The 26,492-nt window shown below is 44.2% G+C and overlaps 1 protein-coding gene across 8 annotated transcripts in view; it reads left to right on the forward strand.

Annotated features, from left to right (window-relative positions):
* The window catches only part of FCSK (fucose kinase), a 218,248-nt gene that overhangs the window by 88,387 nt on the left and 103,369 nt on the right, over nt 1–26,492 (forward strand). For all 8 annotated transcript variants that reach the window (XR_004539276.1, XM_033942656.1, XM_033942651.1 and 5 more), the window contains exons 6-10: nt 4,929–5,001; nt 14,637–14,734; nt 15,394–15,474; nt 19,923–20,042; nt 23,556–23,721. Coding sequence is in view for 7 of the 8 variants with exons in the window: in XM_033942656.1 (XP_033798547.1) it covers nt 4,929–5,001; nt 14,637–14,734; nt 15,394–15,474; nt 19,923–20,042; nt 23,556–23,721 (538 nt within the window). In the remaining variant the exon portion in view is untranslated. The remainder of the gene's footprint in view (nt 1–4,928; nt 5,002–14,636; nt 14,735–15,393; nt 15,475–19,922; nt 20,043–23,555; nt 23,722–26,492) is intronic.

Here is a 26,492-nt window from a genome sequence, read left to right on the forward strand (position 1 = left end):
AGGCTTTCGGCATTGCTGACAAGGACGTGGGGTAGATACCTGGAAGTGGAGAGACAGGCTGTGGGGAGCATTGTTAAAGGCTGACGACTGATTTTTGAGATGGTTTTTGAGCCTTGACCTATCCTATGTTTCTTCTCTCTCATATGTTTTTATATTATTGTTTATTTGGATGCCTACACGTATGGTGCATTGTTTGGGCTGAAGGTTTATAAGGATATTTGCCTGCTGTTATTTGTGGGGTGGGCACTGGGGGGGCATCTGGAAGTGTTTTTGAGGTTCATCATTCTGTTTGGGGGCTATCTTGTATTGCATCTTTTTTGTTGTTCTAATGATGATTGAGTGTGTTGTTTCTTATTATAAATAAAGAATTACAAAAAAAGAGAAGAAAAAGGAACCTGTGGTATCAGAAACAACTGACTCAACTCTTGTCATCTAAGTGTAATTTTCCAATACAGCAGAATTTCCAACTTTCTGGCCATTCTTTTGTTCAAGGGAAGGGAGTTGTTTCCATTTTTTTCTTTCATTTTTATTCTTCCAAACTTACAGTGTGTTGGAAAGAGCAGGTGGGGAGCACATAGATCAAAACATTGTTTCCAAGCTCTCTGGGTGTGTGTTTTACTGTCAGTGCCCACTGTATAGAATTATATGTAATGTAATGTAATGTAATTTATTTCTTATATACCGCTACATCCGTTAGGTTCTAAGCGGTTTACAGAAAATATACATTAAGATTAGAAATAAGAAAGGTACTTGAAAAATTCCCTTACTGTCCCGAAGGCTCACAATCTAACTAAAGTACCTGGAGGGTAATAGAGAAGTGAAAAGTAGAGTTAGAGGAAAAATAAAAATAAAATAAACATTTTAACAAGACAGCATTGATCTAAATACTTTGGAAGGTAGAAGAGAGGAGAGAAAGGAATAGAAGCAGAAGGGGGAGCCGTTGAACAGTAGAATTCTGGAGAAATTTAAATGATAGAAATAGAACAAAACAAAGACAAAAGGCAAAACAATAGATAAGATTAAAGATAAATCATAAGCTGGAAAGAAAAATAAAATAAAACTTTGTCTTCAATCCACGGTTTCAGCGTCAGTGATGAAGTGGAGCAAGTAAGTTTAGGAGGAGCGATTGACGTTTCCAGAAAGGGCTTCTTCAGGGAAGAGACTTGGCAGACAGTCCCAGGATGCCTATGTCTCCTCCCCTGCGATTATACTAGAATACAAAACATTTAAGCGCCATATACACACTTAAATGACCAAATACTGGTACTGTATGTGTGTAAGTATGCACTTAAGCAAATAAATACTCATTTTCTGGCTTTGCACTATTCTGTAAAAAGGCACTCAAGTGTGATGGCTCAAACTTTGAAGGTGGGCAAACACTGGGCAGAATCTGGGTGGAACATGAGCCAGGCACACAGTTATACATAGGGTTACCAGATGTTTGGATTTACCTGGATATCTCCTCTTTTTAGAAGACTCTCTGGGTATCCGGATTTTAAAAACCCAGCAGTTTGTCTGGTTTTGGCTACATCACTGCTACAACAGGAACAAACTCTGCTATTTTATTTACTGGTTCTGCAATAAAACTTCATTTTGACTTAGACTACACTCTGCCTGTGTCTGTGAGGTCTCCATGCTTATATGCAGTGGCGTACCAAGGGGGGGGGCGGGGGGGGGCGGTCCGCCCCGGGTACCAAGCCCTGAGGGGGTGCTCCCGGTCCGGTCCAGTTACCCCCCCCCCTGCGCCGGGTGTCGCGTCTGGAAACAGCCTGCAGCAAGATCGCGATGCCAGAGATCTTTGCCTGCTTCGACTGTTTCCTCCGCCACGGTCCTGCCCCTCCTCTGATGTCAGAGGAGGGGCGGGACCGCGGCGGAGGAAACAGCCGAAGCAGGCAAAGATCTCTGGCATCGCGCGATCTTGTTGCAGGCTGTTTCCCCAGGGCAGTAGCGTACCAAGGGGGGCGGGGGGGAGGTCCATCCCGGGTGCCGCCTTAGGGGGGGGGTGCACAGCTGGCCCGGTCCCTATCGCGCTCCTACCCTCCCAGCGAAAGCAGCATCGGCGCCATTATCGAAAAAGGTAATGGCGCCAGGCCTTGGAGCACCAAGGCAGACCGCTTCTCCCCCCTCCCAGCCGAAACCCCGCTGACCATCCTATCTCTCTCCCCCCCCAAGTGAACCTTTCTGACCCTCCCAGCGAACGCAGCAAACCTCCCTCCAGTAGCGTCGGCTTTATCCTCCCTCTGCCGCATCACTGATGACGTCATCAGTAACGCGGCAGAGGGAGGAGAAAGCCGCGAAGGAGGTTTGCTGCTCTCGCTGGGAAGGTCGGAAAGGTTCACGGGGGGGGGGAGATAGGAGGGTCAGCGGGGGTTCGGCTGGGAGGGGGGAGAAGCGGACTGCCTCGGTGCTCCATTACCTTCTTCGGGCAGCAGCAGCGTTTACAATTCGCTGCTGTTGCCGGCTTCAGGCCTTGTTCTCTGCCGGGTCCTGCCTACTTCCAGTTTTCATGAAGACAGGACCCGACAGAGAGGAAGGCCTGAAGCAGGCAACATCAGTGAATTGTGAATGCTGCTGCTGCCCGATGAAGTTCAGGACATCAGGACATCGGGGAAGGAGCAGGGAGAAATCGGCTGCTGGCTTGGGGGTGAGGGTAGGGAAAGAATCGTGGAAGTGGAGAAATCGGCACGATGGCTTTGTGCAGGCTAGGGGGAGAGAGAAAGAAAGGAAAAAATAAAGAGGGGGGGCCAGGGGGAGAGAGAAAGAAAGGCAGAAAGAAAGAGGGGGACCAAGGGGAGAGAAAGAAAGGCAGAAATAAAGAGGGGGACCAAGGGGAGAGAAAGAAAGGCAGAAATAAAGAGGGGGTCAAGGGGGAGAGAAAGAAAGGCAGAAAGAAAGAGGAGGGCCAGGGGGAGAGAGAAAGAAAGGCAGAAAGAAAGAGGGGGACCAAGGGGAGAGAAAGAAAGGCAGAAATAAAGAGGGGGGTCAAGGGGGAGAGAAAGAAAGGCAGAAAGAAAGAGGGGGGCCAGGAGGAGAGAGAAAGAAAGGCAGAAATAAAGAGGGGAGCCAGGGGGAGAGAGAAAGAAGAAGGATCAGAAGAAGGACCAGAGACTCATGAAATCACCAGACAAAAAAGTAGGAAAAATGATTTTATTTTCAACTTAGTGATCAAAATGTGTCCGTTTTGAAAATTTATATCTGCTGTCTATATTTTGCACTATGGCCCCCTTTTACTAAACCGCAATAGAGTTTTTTAGCGCAGGGAGCCTATGAGCGTCGAGAGCAGCGTGGGGCATTCAGCGCAGCTCCCTACGCTAAAAACCGCTATCGCAGTTTAGTAAAAAGGGAGGGGGAATATTTGTCTATTTTTGTATAGTTGTTACTGAGGTGACATTGCATAAAGTCATCTGCCTTGACCTCTTTGAAAACCCGCGGAATATAAATGATAATTAACATTTTCTCTGCGTACAGCGTGCTTTGTGTTTTTAAAATTTTATTGTTGGTAGATCATTTTGACTTGGCCACAAAGGTAAGGGGGAGGGAGGGAGGGGAACTGCTGAAAGACATCTAATAATCCTTGCAGGCTTGACTGCAGGGAATTATTTTTGTAAAATCATGTTTTGTTATGTGACTGGCATTATCTAGACTTTAATTTCTATGAATGAATAGAATGAAAATGATATAAAATTACTTGCTTGTTTTTATGTGCGTGCGCTGAAGGAAAGTGGAGAGAGAGTGGGCTGAGGATGCTGAAGGGAAATGGGGAAGAGAGTGGGGAGAAGACGCTGATTTATAAATTGACAATTGTACAGAATATTGTTTCTTTTTATACTTTAATATAAACAATTCAAGGCTTGTGTGGATGGAATCAGGTGGTTTGCGGGGATGGGACCGAGCTTACGGGGATTAGTCCAATAAAATTGTATTTTTTTATATCTCATTATTTGTTTTATTTTTATTTGTTAATTTATAAAGTGGTGATTGTTATGTATCAGTTTTTTCAAATTTACATCTACTGTCTTTATATTTTGCACTGTATTAGAGGACATGTGTTACTGTTTTTTGTGGTGTTGCATTGTATCCAGGGTCTGGTTTCTTGGCGGATCAGTTTAACTTTTGTCTACATATTTCTATTTTTAGTTTGTGATTATTCCATTTTGGGCAAGGGTGTATCTCTGTTCTGTGTGTATGAAAAAGACATAGTTTTCAGTTGGCATTGACTACAGGACCAATTGACTGTGCGGGATCTGGCTTGTTTAGTTTTACAATGTATGTGTTGGTGTTCTAGTGCTCACTGCAGTGTTTAAGATGCAGCCTTTTCCTAGGTACACTCTTGTGGTGCGATATGTAGATTGGTACTAAAAATCATATTTTTCATATAGATGGGGGGGTGTCAAAAAATGATGGGCCCTGGGTGCCACATACCCTAAGTACGCCACTGCCTGCAACTACTCCATATGTACTTCTAATGTCATGACAATTTAGACATAATTTATGTTTTGTTATGTTTGGAATAATGGTTACATATATGAGGTTCAATAAAAGAAAATTTTCACTGCCTGTTTCTATTCTGACCATTTATTCCATTTCATGGTTATTGCAAAAAAAAAAAAAAAAAAATTTTTTTACATGGGGGGGGGGGGGTGTCAAAAAATGATGGGCCCCGGGTGCCACATACCCTAGGTACGCCACTGCTTATATGTCAACCATGCTGCCACACTTCCCCCACATTCTCTCCCCACAAAAGAGAATGGCCACAGCTGAAACTAGATTTGCTAATATAGCAGAGGAGCAAAAAATAAAAATAAAAAAATCATTCCTGTATGTCATGATGCAGTAGAGCAGTCATATGTATTACCTTGGGAGAATAGGTTGGAATGACCTTATAATTTTCAGATATGTTCCTAATAGTTCTAATTGTGTTCTTTTAGCTGGGTCCAGGATCACCTCCTGGAGTTTGGGTTTGCAGCACTGACATGATACTATCCATTCCATCTGCACCAGGTGAGTTATTATTATGGAGCAACATCTCTGGGTTGCATCAGACAATGAATCTGAAGTTCTTTGAGCCTGAAGGGCAATTTTGCTTAAGAGGATGACCTAACTGACAGTATCTCCTATATCTGAAAATGCTTTTATAGGAGAACTAGTGTTTAAGCCCTTTACATTGACGGGTGCTAAAAAGCAGCCCCCTTTCCCTCTCCCCCTCCAGTTCCTCCCTGTTTGTCTCTCCGTGGCACCCCGTCTGTCTCCTCTCCCAAACAAAGCTGTCTGCCTCCCAGCATACCCCTCCCCCAAAGCAGCCCCCCTTCTGTCTCCCCTCCCAAGCAAAGCTGTCTGCCTCCCAGCACACCCCTCCCCCAAAGCAGCCCCCTTTCCCTCTACCCCTCCAGTTCCTCCCTGACTGTCTCTCCGTGGCCCCCTTCTGTCTTCCCCCTAAGCAAAACGATCTGCCTCCCAGCACACCCCTCCCCTCGAAGCAGCCCCCTTTCCCTCTACCCCTCCAATTCCTCCCTGACTGTGTCTCCGTGGCCCCCCTTCTGTCTCCCCTCCCAAGCAAAGCTGTCTGCCTTCCAGCACATCCGTCCTCCAAAGCAGTCCCCTTTCCCTCTCCCCCTCCAATTCCTCCCTGACTGTCTCTCCGTGGCCCCCCATTCTGTCTCCCCCCAAGCAAAGCTATCTACCTCCCAGCACACCCCTCCCCCAAAGCAGACCCCTTTCCCTCTGCCCCTCCATTTCCTCCCTGACTGTCTCTCCGTGTGCCTCCTTCTGTCTCCCCCCCCAAGCAAAGCTGTCTGTCTCCCAGCACACCCCTCCCCCAATGACATCATCAGAGACGCGGCAGAGCAAATCAGGGCAGTAGAGGCCGCGAAGCAGCGTGTTTACAGTGCTGCGGCCGCTGCTGAAGCTATGAGGTTTGTCGACCGCGGGAAGGGAAGGGGGGTGGCGGCGGCGGCAAGGGACTAAGGGAGCCGGCCAGACCGCGAGAAGGGAATGTCAGATGGGAGGGTCAGACCATGGTGGGAGGCTCAACGGGGGTTTGGGTGGGGGGGGCGAAGTTTAATTTTGAATGTGCCGTGGTGGTTCCCCTCACCGGCCAACCCTAGCGGAAACGAAGTAGTGAGAGAGGGCGGCCCGCAGTGGACAGAAGACGGCAAAGCAAGAAGGAGGAGGCTTTGGCGGTGGTGGTTTTGGCGGTGAGTGAGGGTGGGAGGGGGGAGTCGCCGGCTGTGCTGTGCTTTCGCCCGCCGCATACGCACTCTGACCACGGACCTACGGATCACAGATCACGCAGGTCTGAGTGCGCATGCACGGCTAGCTTTTTATTATATAGGGTTATCAGTTCTGGGGTTTATTTTATTTATCAATTTTCTATACCATTCTCCCAGGGGAGCGCAGAACAGTTTCATGAATTTATTCAGGTACTCGAGCATTTTTCCCTGTCTGTCCCAGTAGGCTCACAATCTATCTAATGTACCTGGGGCAATGGGGGGATTAAGGGGCAGATTCTGGAAACTAAAATATGCCTATAACGTGCTCGCTAAACAGGTTCCAGCTGGTTTACCGTGCATGTATTTTAGTGGTGGACTATTAAAATGGCTTACCGTGGTCTGGAGAATGACTCATCTTTTTGAAAAGTTTATTTATTGCGGTTTATTAATTGCCTTTTTCATGAAGAAATTCTCCCAAAGCGGTTTACAATACACTGAATGATATCAGGTACTCTTAAGTATTTTTCCTATCTATCCCATCAGGCTCATAATCTAACTGGGGTACCTGATGTAATGGTGGGCTTAAGTGACTTGCCCAAAGTCACAAGGAGCAGGCTGGGATCGAACTCACAACCTCAGGGTGCTGAGGCAGCATTTCTAACTACTAGGCCGCACCTCCACTCTTATGTTACCTATGTTCTTGTACTGTCATCCCTTGGGTTTCTACTCAGAAGTTATCTGGGTAGGGGCTGATGCTAGGTTAGCTTAAGCAAGCAAAGATAGCACTACTTTTTATGTGCTTATAACTGCCCTGTCAGCTATGTGGGCCCAGCATTAAATATCATTGACCCCTGCAAAACTGCTGGCTTCCCCCCCAACTCCTTCCCCATAACGCCTCCCCCCCTCTCCTGCCTGCTTTCTGTTGGCTGGTTAGTGCGGTATTCAGTGATACTGCCCAGTTAAGTGCCACTGAATATTGATGGCTGGCCCACTGAGCATGATTTAGGCAGGAGCCACTCCTGCCCGCTTAAATCATTTTGAATATGATATGTATCATTCCCTTAGGCTCAGATTCTATAAACAGTGCTGCCTAAAAATGGCAGTCGATTGCATACCAATCACACATTGGCGTTGTTAATAGAATCACGGCTTTTTTTTTAAAAAAAACAACCAAAAAACAGACACCGTAAATGTAAGCCAGCATTTTATGGGTCTACATTTAAGATGCCTTTCTTGCACCTACAGAAACGTTGCCTAAGGATGCCTAAAGCCACTTCCGGCGTAAACCACACCCATGCCAGCCTCAGGCGTACTTAGGTGTGCCAAGGCGCTTCAGTAGGCATGCAAAAGGTGCCTTCAACATAGGCACCATTCACTGCTGATCCTGACTCAGGGGCTTCAAGGTAAAATAACATTATTTGCCGACGCCGCCAAACTATGCAACATAGTAGGTAACAGCACTTTGCCCGACATTATGGAGCAGGACCTGCTCTTATTGGAACATTGGTCCTAGACTTGGCAGCTAGGCTTCAACGCTAAAAAATGTAAGGTCATGCACCTTGGCAGCAGAAACCCATGCAGAAATTACACTCTAAATGGTGAGACCTTAGCTAGGACTAGGGCAGAACGTGATTTGGGAATGATCATTAGTGAAGACATGAAAACTGCCAAACAGGTGGAGAAAGCTGCATCCAAGGCTAGACAAATGGTGGGATACATCCGTAGAGGTTTCGTCAGCTGGAGGCCCGAAGTCATAATTCCCTTGTACAGATCCATGGTGAGACCTCATCTGGAATATTGTGTTCAATTCTGGAGACCACGTTATCAAAAAGATGTGCGGAGAATTGAGTCGGTTCAACGAATGGCCACCAGGATGGTCTCAGGACTCAAGAACCTCCCATATGAGGAAAGACTGAATAAATTGCAGCTATACTCACTCGAGGAACATAGAGAGAGGAGGGAAATGATTGAGACGTTTAAATATATCACCGGCCACATCGAGGTGGAAGACGATATCTTCTTTCTTAAAGGACCTTCGACCACAAGAGGTTATCCGCTGAAAATCAAAGGCGGGCAATTTCATGGCGACGTCAGGAAGTATTTCTTCACCGAAAGGGTGGTTGGTCATTGGAGTGAACTTCCACTGCAGGTGAATAACGCCAGCAGCGTGCTAGATTTTAAAAAGAAATGGGATATGCATATGGGATCTCTAGCGGGGTGAAGTCTGAGGGTGGGTCATTAGCGTGGGCAGACTTGATGGGCTATAGCCCTTTTCTGCCATCATATTCTATGTTTCTATGTTTCTATCCTGATTGATTAGTTAGATGGTGGTAGGATGCCTACCACCACCTAATTTTAGGATGCCATTACAAGAATATGGGCCTTAGTGTTTATTCTTTGAAACAGTTGTTTAGCTCACTTCATTAGTGTATTGAGCCTTACAGGATCATGGCAGGGACGGGCGGGATGGGCAGGGATGGGTGGGATTTCTGTCTCCACGCAACTCTCTATAAGAAAGTAGCAATTACTCATAAAGAATGAATGGAAGCAAAACTTAACCAAAAATTAAACCACATGACAAGAACTAGTGTTTTTTGGAATGAAAACTCTTTGCCTAGTAACCTGCACCTATCTGTACATTCTTTCAGGTCTCAAAAACCTTCCACTGTTTCCAAAACCAGACTTCATCTGTGACAAAAGAAGGTCTAAGTGTGTGTATGTGGGGAGTGGGGGGGGTACACAATATATTAAATAGAGCACTATTGGAACATTTCTTAGGAACCATGTATATAGTTCAATATGTTACAGAAATGTAATGATTAGTATGGAATGTTTCTACTATTTGGGTTTCTGACAGGTTCATGTGACCTGGATTGGCCACTGTTGAAAACAAGATACTGGACTACATAAATCATTGGTCTGACCCAGTGTGGCTATTCTTATGTTCGTATCATTCCACTGAACAAAATATTCTTGTAAGGCCACTTGCTCCTCCTTCGTCTCTCATATACCACACCTACAGGTGCACGCAAGGCTGCTGTGAAGAGTTTACATCAGATGTGCTACTGTTAAAATAATATATTGCAATGCAGTTAGTGACATTTTTTTTAACTTTATTGATTTTCAAATATTGACAGTGCAATACACATGTAACTGAACATATAACAATCAAGAAAAGCACTTTGAACTTACAAATATTCAAAAGCAATCATTTCCCCCCCTTTAATTAAACAAAAATACCAATGCATATAATCTTCCAATAGCCTAGTTTTAATTAAAATAGTGACATTTTATATTCTGTGCTTCTTGAAATTAAACATTTGTTTGTGCTACCTCCTGATTTTTAAAAAAATTTCTCTAAAGCCACTACTCTTTTTTTTTTACCCCCTAATCTTCTCATCACTATCCTGCTACCCTAAGTGCCTGATCTGCTTTTCCCTTCTTTACCACCTGATCTAATGCCCTCTCCTTACCCTGTCATATATCTCCCTTCTTGAAGGGACGCCATTCTGAAACAGGATAATGCTCAGCACACTGACATTACAAGCCCTGTGAAAGAGTGCTGAATCATTCCCTCTCTCCCCCTTACTTGTCACAAATTAACCCTTATCTTATTTAATTAGTCCTTATTTGGAATAGGACATCAGCTGACAGGCATACGTGCAAAGACACAGGTATTGTCTAAGTTTACACCCAGCAGCGTCTACTATGAACTATCGAGACTTAAGGTGAACAAAGCTATGGAACCAGACAAACTACATCCCAGGGTGCTCAGAGAGTTGAGTGACGTCCTGGCGGAACCGTTATCCGCGCTCTTCAATCTTTCCCTAAGTACAGGAAGAGTCCCATTGGACTGAAAAACGGCTAACGTCATTCCACTCCACAAAAAGGGATGGAGGACGGAGGCTGCGAATTACAGACCGGTGAGTCTCACATCGATAGTAAGTAAACTGATGGAAACACTAATCAAACACCAATTAGATACGATCCTGAACGAGGAGAATCTACGAGACCCCCATCAACACGGATTTACAAAGGGAAGGTCCTGCCAATCCAATCTGATCAGCTTCTTTGACTGGGTAACAAGAAAGCTGGATATAGGGGAGTCCCTGGACGTTGAGTTCTTGGACTTCAGCAAAGTGTTTGATAGCGTCCCACACCGCAGGTTATTGAGCAAGATGAATTTGATGGGATTAGGTGAAACACCAACTGCATGGATTGAGGACTGGCTTAGAGGTAGACTTCAGAGAGTAGTGGTAAACAGTACCCTCTCCGATACGACGGAGGTGATCAGCGGAGTGCCGCAGGGCTCGGTCTTAGGCCCGATCCTATTTAACATCTTCGTAAGAGACTTGGCTAAGGGGCTTCGAGGTAAAATTACATTATTCGCCGATGACGCCAAACTATGCAACATAGTAGACAGAAGCACAGTGCCTGACAAAAGCTCAATGCCCGACAGTATGAAGCAAGACCTACTCCTACTGGAGCATTGATCAAAGACTTGGCAACTAAGTTTCAATGCCAAAAAATGCAAGGTCATGCACCTAGGCAGCAAAAACCCATGCAGGACTTACACCCTAAATGATGAGATCCTAGCAAGGACTGTAGCAGAACGAGACTTGGGAGTGATCATTAGCGACAACATGAAGACTGCCAATCAAGTAGAGAAGGCTTCATCCAAGGCTAGACAAATCATGGGTTGTATCCGTAGAGGTTTCATCAGCCGTAAGCCTGAGGTCATGATGCTGTTGTACAGATCCATGCTGAGACTCCATCTGGAATACTGTGTACAATTCTGGAGACCACATTACCAAAAGGATGTGCAGAGAATTGAGTCGGTTCAGCGAATGGCCACCAGGATGGTCTCAGGACTCAAGGATCTCCTGTATGAGGAACGGCTGGGTAAATTGCAGCTTTACTCACTCGAGGAACGCAGAGAAAGGGGAGACATGATTGAGACGTTCAAATATATCAAGGGCCGTATTGAGGTGGAAGAAGATATCTTCTTTCTTAAAGGACATGAGGCAACATGAGGGCATCCACTGAAAATCAGGGGTGGAAAATTTCATGATGACACCAGAAAATATTTCTTCACCGAAAGGGTGGTTGACCGCTGGAATAATCTTCCACTACAGGTAATTGAGGCCAGCAGCGTGCCAGATTTTAAGAAAAGATGGGATTGGCATGTGGGATCTCTTCATGGAGGAAGTTGGGGGGTGGGTCATTAGTGTGGGCAGACTAGATGGGCCGTGGACCTTTTCTGCCGTCATTTTCTATGTTTCTATGTTTCGATGTGTTAATCAGGCATTGCCTATGTGCAGAGTTGAGGGTGACACAATGTAAAAGCATGTACCTTTGTATCCACCAATCATTAGAGGTGTACACTGGGGAGTTACTATGATGTCATTAGCATAGAAACATAATAAAAGGGGCTCAGAGCTTGGCACGAAAATGCCTCCGCCCAATTCGTATCCTGTGTGTGTGTGTGCTGTTCCATCCCTACACCTTCTATTGAACTTACTTATGGCTCTTGATGGAAATTTTTTCTCTATTCGCTGTAAAGTCCAGCAGCTCCTGTTACAGGTTGGCATCCAGATGTTCCAGCCAAGCCTGCAGCTGAGGAGAGTAATGGGAGAAAGTTCTGCTGGGGAATTGCATCTTGTTCCGAAGAGGAGGGAATGGTCTCACAACATATATCAAGTTAGCTGGTGCTTTTTCCCCTTGCCAGGCATGCAAATATGTTATTCTTAATAAAAAGGTTTTATACACACCGCTTACAAGTTAAAAATAAAAAAGCTACTAAAGCAACTTCCTTCCCCCTAATTAAAATACTAGAAATCCCACCCTTCTCCCGATATATCCATCCAACCATATCTCACATTATGCACCTAACATACTCAGATGTTACTGTATGATTGATCCCAAAATTAAAAACTTAAAATCAATAAAGGGCTCCTTTTACAAAGCCGCACTAGGGCCTTAACACGCGGAATATCGCACACTAAATTGCCGCGTGCAGTAGCCGCTACCGACTCCTTTTGAGCAGGCGGTAGATTTGCAGCTAGCACGCACTATAGCATGCGCTAATCCGGTGCGTGCAATAAAACTGCTAGTGCGGCTTTGTAAAAGGAGCCCAAAGTGTCTTAATTTATCTCCCCCTGTCTCCCTTCTGAGAACTCCATTCATTGCCAGCTCCAGATTCAGTCCTTTCTATCTTGCTGCTCCATATGCCTGAAACAGACTGCCCGAGTTATTATGTCAAGCAGTATTCAAATCCAAGTTACAAGCTCATTTTCTCAAGGCTGCTTTTAACTCAACTTCCACTCCCCATAAGATACCTATGCCCATCTTACCATTCTCCCTGTGAAATTCCCCAACTCCTCTATGTACTGTTTTTCTGTCTAAACACACATCCCATTCACTTACCCCCCAATCAAAGAAGTAAAACGGAAAAAACTATACAACGGACTACTGGCCACTCAGGCAGCGAAGATAGACAACCAAGTCTCCAACCTATTGACAACAACCCCAGGCTACAAGATGTTCAGAAAGGAAATAAAAACTATACTCTTCAAGAAATCCCTTAATAAAGCTTAATACCATGATAAAGCTTAACCCCCCTCTCACCATCCCCTCCCTAACCCCAGATCCTACTTTTCCCTCTCTTGGAAACCTTCTCTGATCTAACGTTGTAACCCTTCTTCCATAACTCTTTTTGTAATCCGCTTTGAACCGAAAGGTAATGGCGGAATAGAAATCTGTAATATAATGTAATGTAAAGTAGATTGTAAGCTCTTCTGAGAATGGACTGTCTATTACATGCTAAATGCACATGTACAGCACTGCATACACCTTTCAGCACTTTAGAAATGATAATACACTTCCCCCTCCCTATTCGCAGTTTTGGGGTTCGCGGTTTCGATTGTCCATGATTTTTTTGGGGGGGAAGGGGAGGAAAGCATAGTTTAGGACCTTCCCGTCTTCAGCATTTCACAGATTACTCCTTACCTTGTGGTCTAACGGGCTTTTGGGGCAGGAGCGCTCTTCCTGGACGAGAAGTTATTCGCTGTTTTTCACACTTCGCGGTCCGGCTCTGCCCCTAACCCCCCCGAATACCGAGGGAGAAGTGTAGTAGTAGTCAACACCCACCACCCCACTAGCCTAAACAAGATTTACCTCTGATATTCAGCACTACTTAGCCAGTTGGGAATGGCTCCCAGCCAGCTAAGTACAACGCTTCCAGTTATTTGCTAATATTCAGCAAGAAATAGCTGGCTGTCTTCCACTGAATATCAGTCATGTGACATAGCTGGACACTTCTGATATTCATTGTCTGGCTGTGGCTAAATCAGTACCCCGTATACTTTTCTTTGCTCCAGCACACTAAAGGAGCAAATGTTTTTTGTGGCACACTCACAACCTTACCCTGCTCCACCCCTCAGCCTTGCCCCATACTAACCTCGTCTCATTTTCCATGAGCTCAGGGCCATGTCTGGAGGGCCTCTGAGCATGCGTGGACATCGACATGATGATGTCGCATGCATGCACGTACACAACATGATCACGTCAACATTTGTGCATGCTTGGAGACCCTCCAGACACAGCCCCAAGTTCGGGGAAAATGAGATGAGGTTCGTGTGGGGGCAGAGAGGAGAGGCGTCAACGCCAGAAGTGACACTCACTATTTGTCATGTGTCCTTCCATCCGTTATGGCACACCTGGAATCTCGCTGCAGCCACAGTTTGCGATTTACTGTGCTAGATAGACGTGCCTAAAAAGAAGGTCTGTCTTTCGCCACTTTGCCTTAGCCGACCAGCCACTGAATATCGGTTTGGCTGGCTAAGTCTGAGGCAGTGAACTTTGACTTGGATATTCAATGTCATTGGCCAGATACAGCCTCAGCACTGACTATCCGAGATCACCGTGAATGGCAGGAGGCAGCCAGGCTGCCTCCCATGATCTCATATATCAAACCCTTAGAATTATTCAATATCCCCTATATTGCACTTCATGGAAACAAAGTTCAACTCAAAATAGCTTAGAGCCAAAATAATCAAAAAATACAGGAAGTACATCATAATATAACAATTAATAAAAGCACACTACCATTGTAGAGGGATATGTCAAATCACCCCATTGAACTAGGAAGCCAAGCTATTAAGCTATGCCACATTTATAAACCAGTAACAAAGGTAAATCTAAATTGCAATATTCCTGGTTTAATTTTATAATTTGTGACAACCAGGAGTTTGTACATCTGTCTGTATCTAAACTTTATTTTGTAATGTGTATGTTTATTTCAAATATATTCATCTGGGTTCCCTTTGCTAGACCCACCTTTCCCTCCAGTCCACCCTCTGTAATTTGTTTACAGTGCTTTTAAATGTTCATTTCAGTGCTTTTAAATGTTCTTATTTACATGATTAGCGATCAACTGGGAAGGATTCCATGGTGCCAAAGTGATCTCGGTAATGGGGAACATGTCGTATGCTAGAAATCATGGAGTTTACCTCACTGACCACCAGGTACAAGATCCTATAATCATGGAATTGTAAAATAAGATGATATATGAAGTGGTTGCCTATAGAGCAGTAGTTCTTTCGCTCTACATAGTAACATGTTACTATGTAGAGTGAAAGAAGAGCAGTAATGACTGAGGGGATGAGGTGCACTGGTAGCAACAGCAAGGAGACCAGAATGGGTGGTGCAACAGCATGGCTCCTTGTCTAAAGAGTGTGACTGCAGGGGATGTGTAGCTGCAGAATGTGAGGCATTGTGGCAGTGGCAGCAGGGGGCCTTGCCTGTGGCTGTGAGAATTGGTAATAGGCACCCCTAGCTGCAGAATGTGAGGCATATTGGCAACAGTGTGGGTCCCTGGCTATAGAGTGTGATGGCTGGCTATGACTGTAAGAGTGACTAGCTGGAGAATATGAAGCATAGTGGCAGCGGCAGCAGGAGGCCTTGACTGTGGCATGTAAGACATGTCAGCTTCCACATAAAGGGTCTGTGCAGAAAGTAACAGAGAAGAAGGAAATACAGTATAAAATAAGGGAGATTCTAGTCCTAAAAAGGACTAGGGGGTATTTTCTTCTCTTTTTTCTTGCCCCCTTTTTCTCTGATTTTTTTTTTTTTTCCCTAGTCCCTGTTCGGTGTACTCTTCTGACTCTTGGATTTCTCATTCTAGGATTTTGTCTGTGACATTATCTATCAAGGCTCGGAGTCTGAGATCCAATCATGTGCCAAAGATGGTGGGAAAGTACCTCTGGTATGTTACTCAGGTACTTTATAAGTGGGCTATTGCATGCAGCTTAGGGGGAACTCGTTGCACCTTTTTCTGGGAGTTAAGTGCAGCTAACCTACAACTTTTACCAGCATCTCATTCATTGCAGTAATTGGCAAAGATATGTGAATGTATGTCATGGAATTTATAAATATAGGTACAAAATCCTGTATTCAAAATTCTGAAAAACTGGAAGTAAGCCATTTCCCTGATGTGACACACACTGAAATCAACGTAGGCGCATGTGTTTCTCTTGATCTCTATTCAGTTCAGATCGGAGGGGCTGTAGAGAATGACACGGGGCAAAATTTGTCCCCATCCCCACAAACTCTGTCCTTGCCCCTGCTCTGTCCCCGTAGGCTCCATCTCCTTCCCCGCCCCATCCCCATGGACTCCGTCCTCATTTGCACATGCTTCAAAAACTTACAATTTTATATTTAAATCTTTTTATTAAAGTGTAAAAAGAGACAATATTCTTTACAACTGTTTATAAATCACAAATAGAGCTTTCCATTTCTATCTGGTTTTGGTACACTCTTCCCAGAGATTCAGTTGCCTATGTTTTTACATCTTCTTGGAAGGTAATTGAATTGTCTTTCAGACATGGATGTGGCAGAGAATCTAAACTGTGCAGTGGATGAACAGGACAATGAGTGTCTATGAAATGTTAGAAATGTTCCTTGATGTCAGCAACAATGGATGAATCTGTTGCAGTAATAGTAAGATGCTTGAGCAGCTGGGCACATGATGGAAGAACATTGCAGATGGCAGACAAAACACAAATGATGGCATTTAACAGTAGTCCATTGAAATACAAAAGCAGCTTCTGCAGTTTTCTTTTAATCATTGAATTCAGTTGCCAGTTGTCTAAGATGTGTTGTTTTTATATATTGTTACTAGTCTGAAGTTTTTAGAGAATGATACAGGGATAAAGTTTGTCCCTGTCACCGTGGATTCTGTCCCTGTCCCCATTCCTACCCCATCTCTGTGGGCTCTGTCCCTGTTCCCATTCCTGCCCCGTCCACACATGCTGAAGACTCGCCCTGCTGGATTACCAGGTACATAGGTAGGCCCGGGGAGGCCTGCTTACCCATGGGGGAGTATGGGAGCTTGGTTTGGGGGAGGGGTCATCATTGGGGTTGGGAGGGGATCGGAAGGTTGGGAGCTCCAGGGGTGTAATTTTTTAAAAAAGACAAAAAATCCCACTTATGTGGACAGCCCAATATTCAGTTGTAGCCACATAACTCTTATGTGGCCCTGGCTGAATATCGGCTGAGCCTGCATAAGCTCCTGGCAACCAGGACACTCAAAATTATCTACTAATATTCAGTGCCAGTGACCAGACATGGCCCGGCACTGACTATCAGTGGATCATTCAGGTGGTGACAGTGTTTAAAAACCAACATTTACCACTGCTGGCTGAATTTCAGGGGAGGGGGGTGAAATCATGTTCCTTTTGGAGAGAGGTGGCATGATATCAGTCCCCTTCCATATTATACAAACAATGGCATAGTAAGGGGGGCGGACTGCCACTGGCACTGTCTTGGTGGGGCGCTTGCACCTCTCCTCCTCTCTATCCCTTCATTCCTTCCCTGCTACGCTCGTGTCTTGCCTCCCCCTCATGTCTCTAACTCTTTGCTAGCGTGAACAGCAGCTCCATCCTGCTGCCCAATCTGACCTCACCTCTCCTTTGATATCACTTCCAGGCCCTAATCAAGGCTTGTGTTAAACAGGCTGGGGCCCTGGGCAGAAATTTTGGAGGGGCCCCCAAAGCCTACCAGTAGGCTTACAATTATCCTGTTTGTACCCCTTCCCACAGCATCAGCCCTGCCCTTAATGCACTGGGGCAAACATACATACGTAGGGGTAGGCTGTGCAGGTCTGCTGACATTTACTATCTTACATATGGGGCTCTACAACTGGTGCAGCTTCTTTTATTATTGGGTTTTGTGTGTGTGTGTATGCCTGTCCCAGGCATAGGGGTGAGGAGGGGAGTGGTTATCCTCACAGAACTCCACTGAGGCTAAAGATGATCTTACCCCTCAGAAGGAAAGTGTTTCTGAAATACATGGGCCTCCTCTGCTGGCTTCAGTTTGACATCTGAATGTGCAGGGCATTGTAGCCTCTGACTGAAGTTAGCAAAGAAGACAGGTAAGCAAGAAGAGACCCAATATTTTTTTGCAACCGCATAATCCCTTGTTTGAAAGAAAAAAAAAAAAAAAAGAGCCCAAAAATGCCAATGTATGCCTTCAAAATATAAAAATACTTGAAGATTGGAAGGTGGCCAATAAGATGGTCCATGGTAGTATGCAAAAAAAAAAAAAAAATCAAACTTTTCAAATGTCTCCACAAGGCTTATTTTTGTCCACTTGGAATATCTTAATTAATGTGTCAATTTTCAGCTTGATTAGACAATATTTAGAGGCCACCCCAGAATGCACTGTTTTCTTGTGTATTGTGTAGATAGGTGATTGTGCATAATTAGTTTGGATGACATTGTGTAGTTTGCGATCTGCACCCGAAAACTGGCTCCTTGGGAAGACATTCTATTAGCTGTCAACTGCTAGACTGCCATGTGGACTGGGGAGAGTGTGGCGCAGTGGTTAAAGCTACAACCTCAGCATCCTGGGGTTGTGGTTTCAAACTCAACAGGATTAAGTATAGGATAGCAAGTGGGCTCAAAGTCATTTACATCAATACAAAAATCCAGTGTAGATGTTTTAACTTGGCTCATATCATTACCTCCTCTATCAAATGCAGCTTTTTTATTTTCTTCTGTATTATTTTTCAGAAATAAAAACTAATTGACAGCGCAATATCTTTTTACTTATCGTTTTTAATGCAGTGACTCTAGCATGCCCCGATGGGACCCATTTTGCCTACAAGGGCTTTCTCAAGGGTTCATAGAGGAGCTCTAATCCAGCGTCCTTCCTCATTTGGGACCCCGGGTACATTAGATAGATTGTGAGTCCACCAGGAGAGACAGGGAAAAATGCTTGAGTACCTGAATAATCTCATGTAAACCATTCTGAGCTTTCCTGGGAGAACGGTATAGAAAATTGAATAAATAAATGTTCTTTGACTGGTCAACTTTCATCACGATGATCAAAAAAACCCTTTACCGGAAAGCTATAAATTGGCGTGTATCAGCACTGGCAGTATGGGATTGAGCCAGGATAGCAATAACAACACAAAATCTTGGAAGTCTTAAAAAAGGAACTTCTTGTGTATGGAATGACTGGAAAGTTTGTATCATAAACTTGTGCTTTTGGTATGAAATAAGTAGATTTTCATGGTGTACACTTTTATTTTAGGGCTCCCTTTACGAAGGTGCGCTAGCGTTTTTAGCGCATGCACCAGATTAGTGCGCACTATAGATATTACTGTAAACACTACATTAAAATATCCTGATGTTTTTAATGGGCGAGAAGAGTGGTATATGGCACATGTTCTGTATCTCAAGAACTAGAGGTGATAGGAGAAAACTGGTGCCATTTTTGGAATCAGCAGGTCAAATATACCCAGAAACAGGTCTAACATTTGAGGCACCAAAATGAGTGTTGGCAAGTGTTATTTGTCGGATGCACAAGAATTACAATATACTGTTAAGCTTAGCGGTAGTTTTAAAAAGCAGCGAGGTGGTGCAACCCCTAAACTTTGTTTGTTTTAAGTAATTTTGTGTGCTTTTTCATTTTTATATAAAGGAATAAAATTAGCCTGTGGACAAGCAAAATATGTTAATTAATTTTTTGGGGGACCACTCTAATATGCATATATTTTAAATCTGAAACATTGCTACCTAGTATTTATTTAGTTTTCTATACTGTCCTCCCAGGGGAGCTCAGAATGGTTTACATGAATTTATTCAGGTACTCAAGCATTTTTCCCTCTCTGTCCCAGTGGGGCTCACAATCTACCTATTGTACCTGGGGCAATGGCGGGATTAAGTGACTTGCTCAGGGTCACAAGGAGCAGCATGGGTTTGAACCCACAACCTCAGGGTGCTGAGGCTGTATCTTTAACCACTGCGCCACACTCTTCCCATATATCACAGAGTCATTTTATAAAAGGCCTTTTTACCTGTCACTCCCCATAGGGCCTTTATACAGTCACTCCCCATAGGGGTGAGGGACCAATTACTTGTGTATAATAAAGATAAAATGACATTGCAAATTTTTTTGTTTTGTCACTAAGATTAAGCAGACTTGAAAGTTTATGTTGAATTTTAAAAAATCTGATAAATACTGCATTTGAACTGGAGTCATCTGGCTACCTTATTGATTTGGAAGATATGAGAGGATCTGGTATTCTTTGATGGTCTCGCAAGCAAGATGCAGGAAAATCCTCTTTGTAAACCTGTTCCACATGTTCAAAGTCTGGTAGGTAGGATGGAATGAAGTATTCTTGCATCTGATTCTGTTTTGTGTTTCCAGGTGTCTGGAATTGTCTTTTTCTCACTGGACACAGTTGAGCGACTTTTGGCAACCCATGCCATTCCTCCACTTGATGCCTGCACCTATATGGGGCTTGACTCTGGGGCCCAACCTATTCAGGTATGTTCCCCTATATACTGTGACTTTAGTTTTCTTTGCACAAACACCATTGCTATTTATTTGAGGCATGAAGAATTCTGACACTGAAGAATCTACTATGTTATTCTCATAACATGTGAAACCCCCCATGTCAGTGGGTTTCTGACAAAACTGAAAAGGAAACAGTCTTTACACTTAGTTTGATGTTAAACTAATGTTTTTCTGTTTTGCACTGAAACTTAATTAGAACTGCTACCCGTTGGGTCACCGGGAAACTGCATTCAGCCCACCTTGGTTATGCAGCAGGGGGAAGGTTATGTAACATGCAAATGAGGTACTGAAGGACATAAACACTGACATTATGAGGGATGTTGTGACTTGTTTAAAAATGGTTCTTGGAAACTTCCCCCAGGCAACATAACAACAGCGGGATCTGGATAGCTCCTACTCCCGCCACAACCCCCCCCCCCTTCTCTTACCCTTATGTCTTGAACCAAATAACAGAGACCACACACCATTTTTGGAATATAGCCGCAGCTCAATTTATTAACCACAACAATAATTAACTTAATTGCATAAATTAACATAATTAACATAATTAACACTGTAACTTCCATATCACAAGATCAGCCAGCTCTTCCCGAGCTACATAGTGTAATCATCAATCCATGGCCCCCGACCCCGCCATGAACAGCAAGAGTCTGAGGGGTGGCATGACCTCATGCCCCTTTAACCAGGTCAGTAGACCCCAAGACACGGCTCCCAGCTGTCCCTCCACTCATCGCCGGATGAGCCCCAGCACCCAGTAGCTCGGGAGACCAGCCTCCCCAAGCTACAAAGGCCATCTATAAAGGGTGGGTGGGCGGGGAAAAAAACCACCCTGGAGGACCCTGAAAGCCGAGTCCTCCAAGGTCCCGGCTTATAACACCTCCCTTGGTACCGCCCACTTCTCCCTGACCTCCAATCACGCACCATTTTTGTCAATTATCTCCATGTTAGCAAAGCAACTTTTAAACCCACCAATCCTTACCCTGTCTCCCTGACAACACGGGCGGCATAGGGTTCCCAGCCCCATGTTATCCTACGCCCATCGAGACTAGCTCTCGGGCTACTCTTTAAATGCTTCCCCTTACATTGTTAAAATTAATCATCCCCTATAGATTAAAATATTTCATAAATGTCTGAATAAATACATCAATACTCATGAGAAGTGAACAAATAATTAATAGCATATAATAATAAAATAAAGTACATTCCCTATATGTGTGGAAATTCATTAATTTAGTGAGATTACTAAAACAAATATATTTACCCAATATAACCATTGAGTGCTCTTTATAGTGCCTCAAGTCAGTCCAAAAGAAAAAACCTGCTATTAAGTTATTCACTTTAGGCATTTTAGCTAAATTACATCAAGGAGACCGGACACCTGAAATTTTAAAAACATATATCAGGAAATAAATATAAGATTAGGTGTGAAGATTAAACTAGTTTATATAATAAATTACTCTAAAATGCCTAAAGTGAATAAGTTAGTACCATAAAATTGTTGTTCGGACTCAGGGACTCTGAGCTGAGACTGCTGAAGAAGGCAGATCTAAATGCTAGTCTAAATGTATGTCTTCAAGCAATCATATGATATGGGGGATAGGGAATGGGGGAGAACAGGGGATTTTTAATAAGGGGTTTAGGACGTGTATTGAGCAATGGGTGTTTTTGGGGGGGAAAAGGATTTTTGGTATACTATTATGGGTTTTCTTCTTTGAGATTTCGCAATGAATTTTAAAATGTTTTCTTTAAATGTCAATGGCCGCAATCATCCTGTTAAGAGGAAAAAAACACATACTACCTCTTTTACAAAGCCATGCAGCAACGGCCCCAAAGCCCTTTAAATCTCTATGGGCTTCGGGACCATTAGCATGGCTTTGTAAAAGAGGCCATTCATTTTTTAAAGCAGCAAGATGCGGATGTATATATGATACAGGAAACTCATTTATCTGCTGGGGCATCAATGAAGTTGGAAGGGGGGTGGGTCAAGCAGTGTTTCTTTGTGCTGGCTGTGGGAAAGAAAGCAGGGGTAGCTATTTTAGTGAATAGGAAATGTTCAGCTGTATTTAATTTATTTCAGCAGATCCTTGAATAAAGATTTATTTATTTATTTATTTTTTAAGTGGTTCTTGGGTGGAAATGAAGCTTTTGGGTTCAGACGAGTGGGTTACCAGACGTCCGGGAAAACCCAGACATGTCCTGTTTTTAGAGGACTGTCTAGGCTCCTGGATGGACTTTCCAAAACCCAGCATATGTCTGGGTTTTGGAAAGCCCCAACCAGTTCCAGCTGCATCTAGGGGGCCTCTGAGCAGGTATGGATGATGTCACACAGGTTCCAGGCCCTCCAGACGAGGCTAGAGCTGGTTATAGAAGAAAGGACGTTTGCCAGGGGCGGGACTGGGGGCAGAAAGGGGTGAAGCCGGAGGTAGAACAGGGTTGAGTTATGTGTCTGGGGTTTTCTTCTTCAAAATATGCTAAACCTAGTTACACATCTATCCATAGTCACTCCTAGGGCTGTGTGCCAGGAGAGTAGGTAGTAGTGCTGCCCGATTTGCGATTTGAATCGATTCACGATTCACTTCAGGTGAATTGATTTGCATCGATTTGTTTTGGCAAAGAATCGAACTTACCGATTCGTCGGCCCCCTTGCTAGAGACCCATTCGGACTTTCACTCTGCCACTGGAGTCCTTCCATCGGTACACCGACGATGGCCAGCGTTTCACTAACTTGCTGCCTCAGGGTGTATCAAAAATCCGATCAAAACTTTTAAGCAGGACGCCGCAACGTCTCATCTGATCAAAAAAGTTTTGATCGGATTTTTAATACACCCTGAGGCAGCAAGTTAGTGAAACGCTGGCCATCGTCGGTGTACCGATCAACAGAGATAAGTGGAAAGTTTTTTCTTCTATCAACCATGCATAGACAGCCCTGCTTATAGTTTTCTACTTTGGGAGTACAACGGAAGTTTTTGCCAGTGAGGTTACCACCCTACCACCTTTATCCACCATTGTGGTGGTGGGAGGGCTTTTGTCTGAGGCTTTTCCTCCAGTTCAGTTTGAACTTTCTCCTTTGAACTAAAGCAGCACTGCCTACATTCATATATGACATTGTTCTCTTTTTTGTGAAAGTGTGTTTCATCAAAGATTATGCAAAACAGAAGAAACAAATTTCTTATATTGAGACATAAGGTTATCTAGTTAGGTGGCCTCTTTTTAATTTGTTTTCCCTTAAATGACTGAATAAGCTCCATGGAGTGAACTGTTTGCTTATGTTTTCTAGGGGTAGTCTTTTTTTAAAATTCTTTTCTGTGTTGTAAGAAAACATGTACTGTATATGACAGCTATGCTGACCTCCCTTATTAGCCAATACACCCAGAAACTGTCTTCTCAACTGATACCTTGGGACCTCATTGCTGAGGCTCTGCTGGCACAAAATATAGGTATTCCTTGTCATCCATATAACAAGTTTCTCCTGTTCTCTGCTAGCTCTCACTGTTCTTTGACATTCTGATGTGTATGGCTCGAGGAGTTAAAGAGGAAAACTTTCTCTCAAGGAAGGTCTCGGAAGTAGAGGATAACAGGACAACAGCACGTGTGAGGAATAGCCGGGTGGTGCTGTGGAGAGAACTGCGAGACCTGCCTTTGACCATTGGTGAGTTTTTCAGTTGTTCACCTCAAACCTACATACTGTCCTCCTGTCTGTCAAATAAACACATTGTCCGAGGCAGGAGCTATTGTACACTATTTGCACAGAATGTTGAGGTAAGAATTTTGTTTTTAAACTTTAATTCTCTTTTTCTTTTCATGAAATTTTATTAATTTCAAATATCAACGCAATATCTAATACATTGAATCAGAATAACAAAACATATCTTATCTCTTAATCTATAAAATATTCCTAATAATAATAATAATAATAAATAATAAAAAGAAAAAGATGAGTTTCAGAGGCTTTTGAAAACAAAATTACAATGAGACCAACTTTAATTCTTTATTCAGAACGCCACATAAAGCGACAACACATAAAGATAGGACTGACTGTTATGGAGTCTGATTTGACCACTAAACATAAAACTGCGCAGTAATGTCCCTGAAGCCCTTTTAATCCCTATGGGCTTCGGGGCTGTTACCACAGCAGCCTACGCTAAATGTGGGTCTACTCTGATCCGATTTATGGTCCAATTTAGAAAGAGCTATTGATGCATTAAAATGTTTGCATGCAAATAATTCACACAGATGTTCGCCGTAATCCCCAACTCTGCCATCCAATTGATCGTTGTGAGAGCGACTCTCATACATGCGCAGAGCCAACAGGAGAAGCCTGAACAGCTGAGAGGCAGGGGAAAGCCTCCTGCCACTCAGGTGTTTAGGGCAGAAAACCTTTTTTTTTTCTCTTTTAATGGGCACAGATGCTTTGCATGTTACACATGCAAAATATGTGCCCCATTAAAAAGAAAAGACCCCCCCACGCTGATAATAGCCCTCCCCAATGACCCCAATGAACACGGCACTGGGAACCCCCCCTCCACTTGCTAGCAAAAATCAGCAGGAGGGATGGCCATTTGCATTACCCACCCACCCCCGAGAGACAAAAATGGCAGGAAGGATGCCCACTCCCTCCTGCCTCCAAAGGCCCAACCCCGTGCCAGGTGTCCCCCAAATATCCCCTACCCTCCCCCTTACTTCCACCCCCCAAAAAAGGCAGGAAGGATGCCCACTCCCTCCTGCTATGCCGACCAAAGGGGCCTTAGGTGTCTGAGCCAATCAGGGCCTTAGGCCCCTCCCTGTGAATCACATGATACACCAGGGAGGGGCCCATTTTGAACTAGTGGACCTACGAGCGGGACAGACAATGCTTCCCTCCTGCTCCAACTTCTCTGAAAAGGTACAGGGAGGGTTGGGGGTGGGGTTTCAAGGGACCTCTGGTGGCTGGAGGGAGTGGGAATCCTCCTGCCTTTTTTTCCGGTGGGAGAAAGGAGGAGGGTAGGGGATGTTTAGGGGGGGTGCCTGGCATGGGAATGGGCCTTCAGTGGCAGGAGGGGGTGGGCACCCATTCTGCTGTTTTTTTTCTCACGTGGGGGAGGTGGAGTCTGCATGGCGGGAGGAAGTGGGCATTCCTCCTACTGTTTTCATTGGTGCAGGGGGGGATCAGTTCCTGGTGCTGGTTCGTCAGGAGTGTGTGTGCTTTTTTTCTAATGGGGCAGATATTGTGCATGTGTAACATGCACAGCATCTGTGCCCATTAAAAACAAAAAAAGGTTAGACCAGTCACTTTTTTTGGATTGCTAAAAATCGATCACCTTTTTTAATGCATCAGGAAGTCATGTTAGCGCATCAATCGCTCTACTAGATTACATTTCATTTTAATGAGCTTATTTGTATGGTTGGATCAGGGAATGAGCGATCGTGCAGAAAACCAAGCGGTAAACCGTTTTCTGCATCTGGTCAGCAAATGCGATCATTGCTAAAGTTGTTATAATAGTTTTAGCGACAATCGCTGGCTTTAGTGCATCTGGTCCTAAAAGGCTCCATTCTGGGCCTTCTCCTCATTTTCTTATATACCCACTCTCTCGGTACACTGATCTCCTTCCATGGCTTTCAATATCACCTCTATGCCGATGACTCCCATGTCTACCTCTCCACACCAGATATCTCTACAGGAACTCAGGCCCAAATCTCAGCCTGCCTGTCTGACATCTCAAATTGAATATGGCTAAAACTGAACTCCTTATCTTTTCTCCTAAACTCACTGCCCCCCTCTCTTCATTTTCTGTTTCTGTGGATAACACTCTCCTCCCTGTCTCGTCACTCACAACCTCAGGGTGATCCAACAAACAGCCAAACCTGTTGCTTCCTCCTTTATAATATTACCAAAATTCAACCTCTCCTCTATGAACAAACCACCATGCTCAGCCTACTACTAGGTACTTCTTTCAGGGCTCCCGTGCATCCATCTCTCACCCCTTCAATCTGTTCAAAATGCTGCTGCATGACTCATATTCCGTGAGAGCCGCTATTCTCACATTACCCCTCTCCTTAAGTCACTTCATTGACTCCACATCCATTTCCAAATACAGTTCAAACTCTTCTTACTGACTTACAAGTGCATTCACTCTGTAGCCCCCCAATATCTCTCTTATCTCCCCCATGCTCCCTTCCCCTCCATGAACTCCGTTCTTCAGGTAAGTCCCTCTTATCTGTACCCTTCTCCTCCACTGCCATTTCTAAACTCTGTCCCTTCTTTCTTTCTTGATGCACCGTATGCCTGGAACAGGCTGCCTGAATCAATACGTCATGCTCCGTCTACAGCAGTATTCAAACTCAAGCTAAAAGACCACTTTTTTGAAACTGCTTTCAACTTTTAACTCCTACTAACTGCTCTCAGATACCTAGGCCCATTGTATCATTTCCTCTACCAGAATC

Source organism: Geotrypetes seraphini, chromosome 4 (genome assembly GCF_902459505.1).
Source record: "Geotrypetes seraphini chromosome 4, aGeoSer1.1, whole genome shotgun sequence".
In the NCBI taxonomy this organism is placed as follows: domain Eukaryota; kingdom Metazoa; phylum Chordata; class Amphibia; order Gymnophiona; family Dermophiidae; genus Geotrypetes; species Geotrypetes seraphini.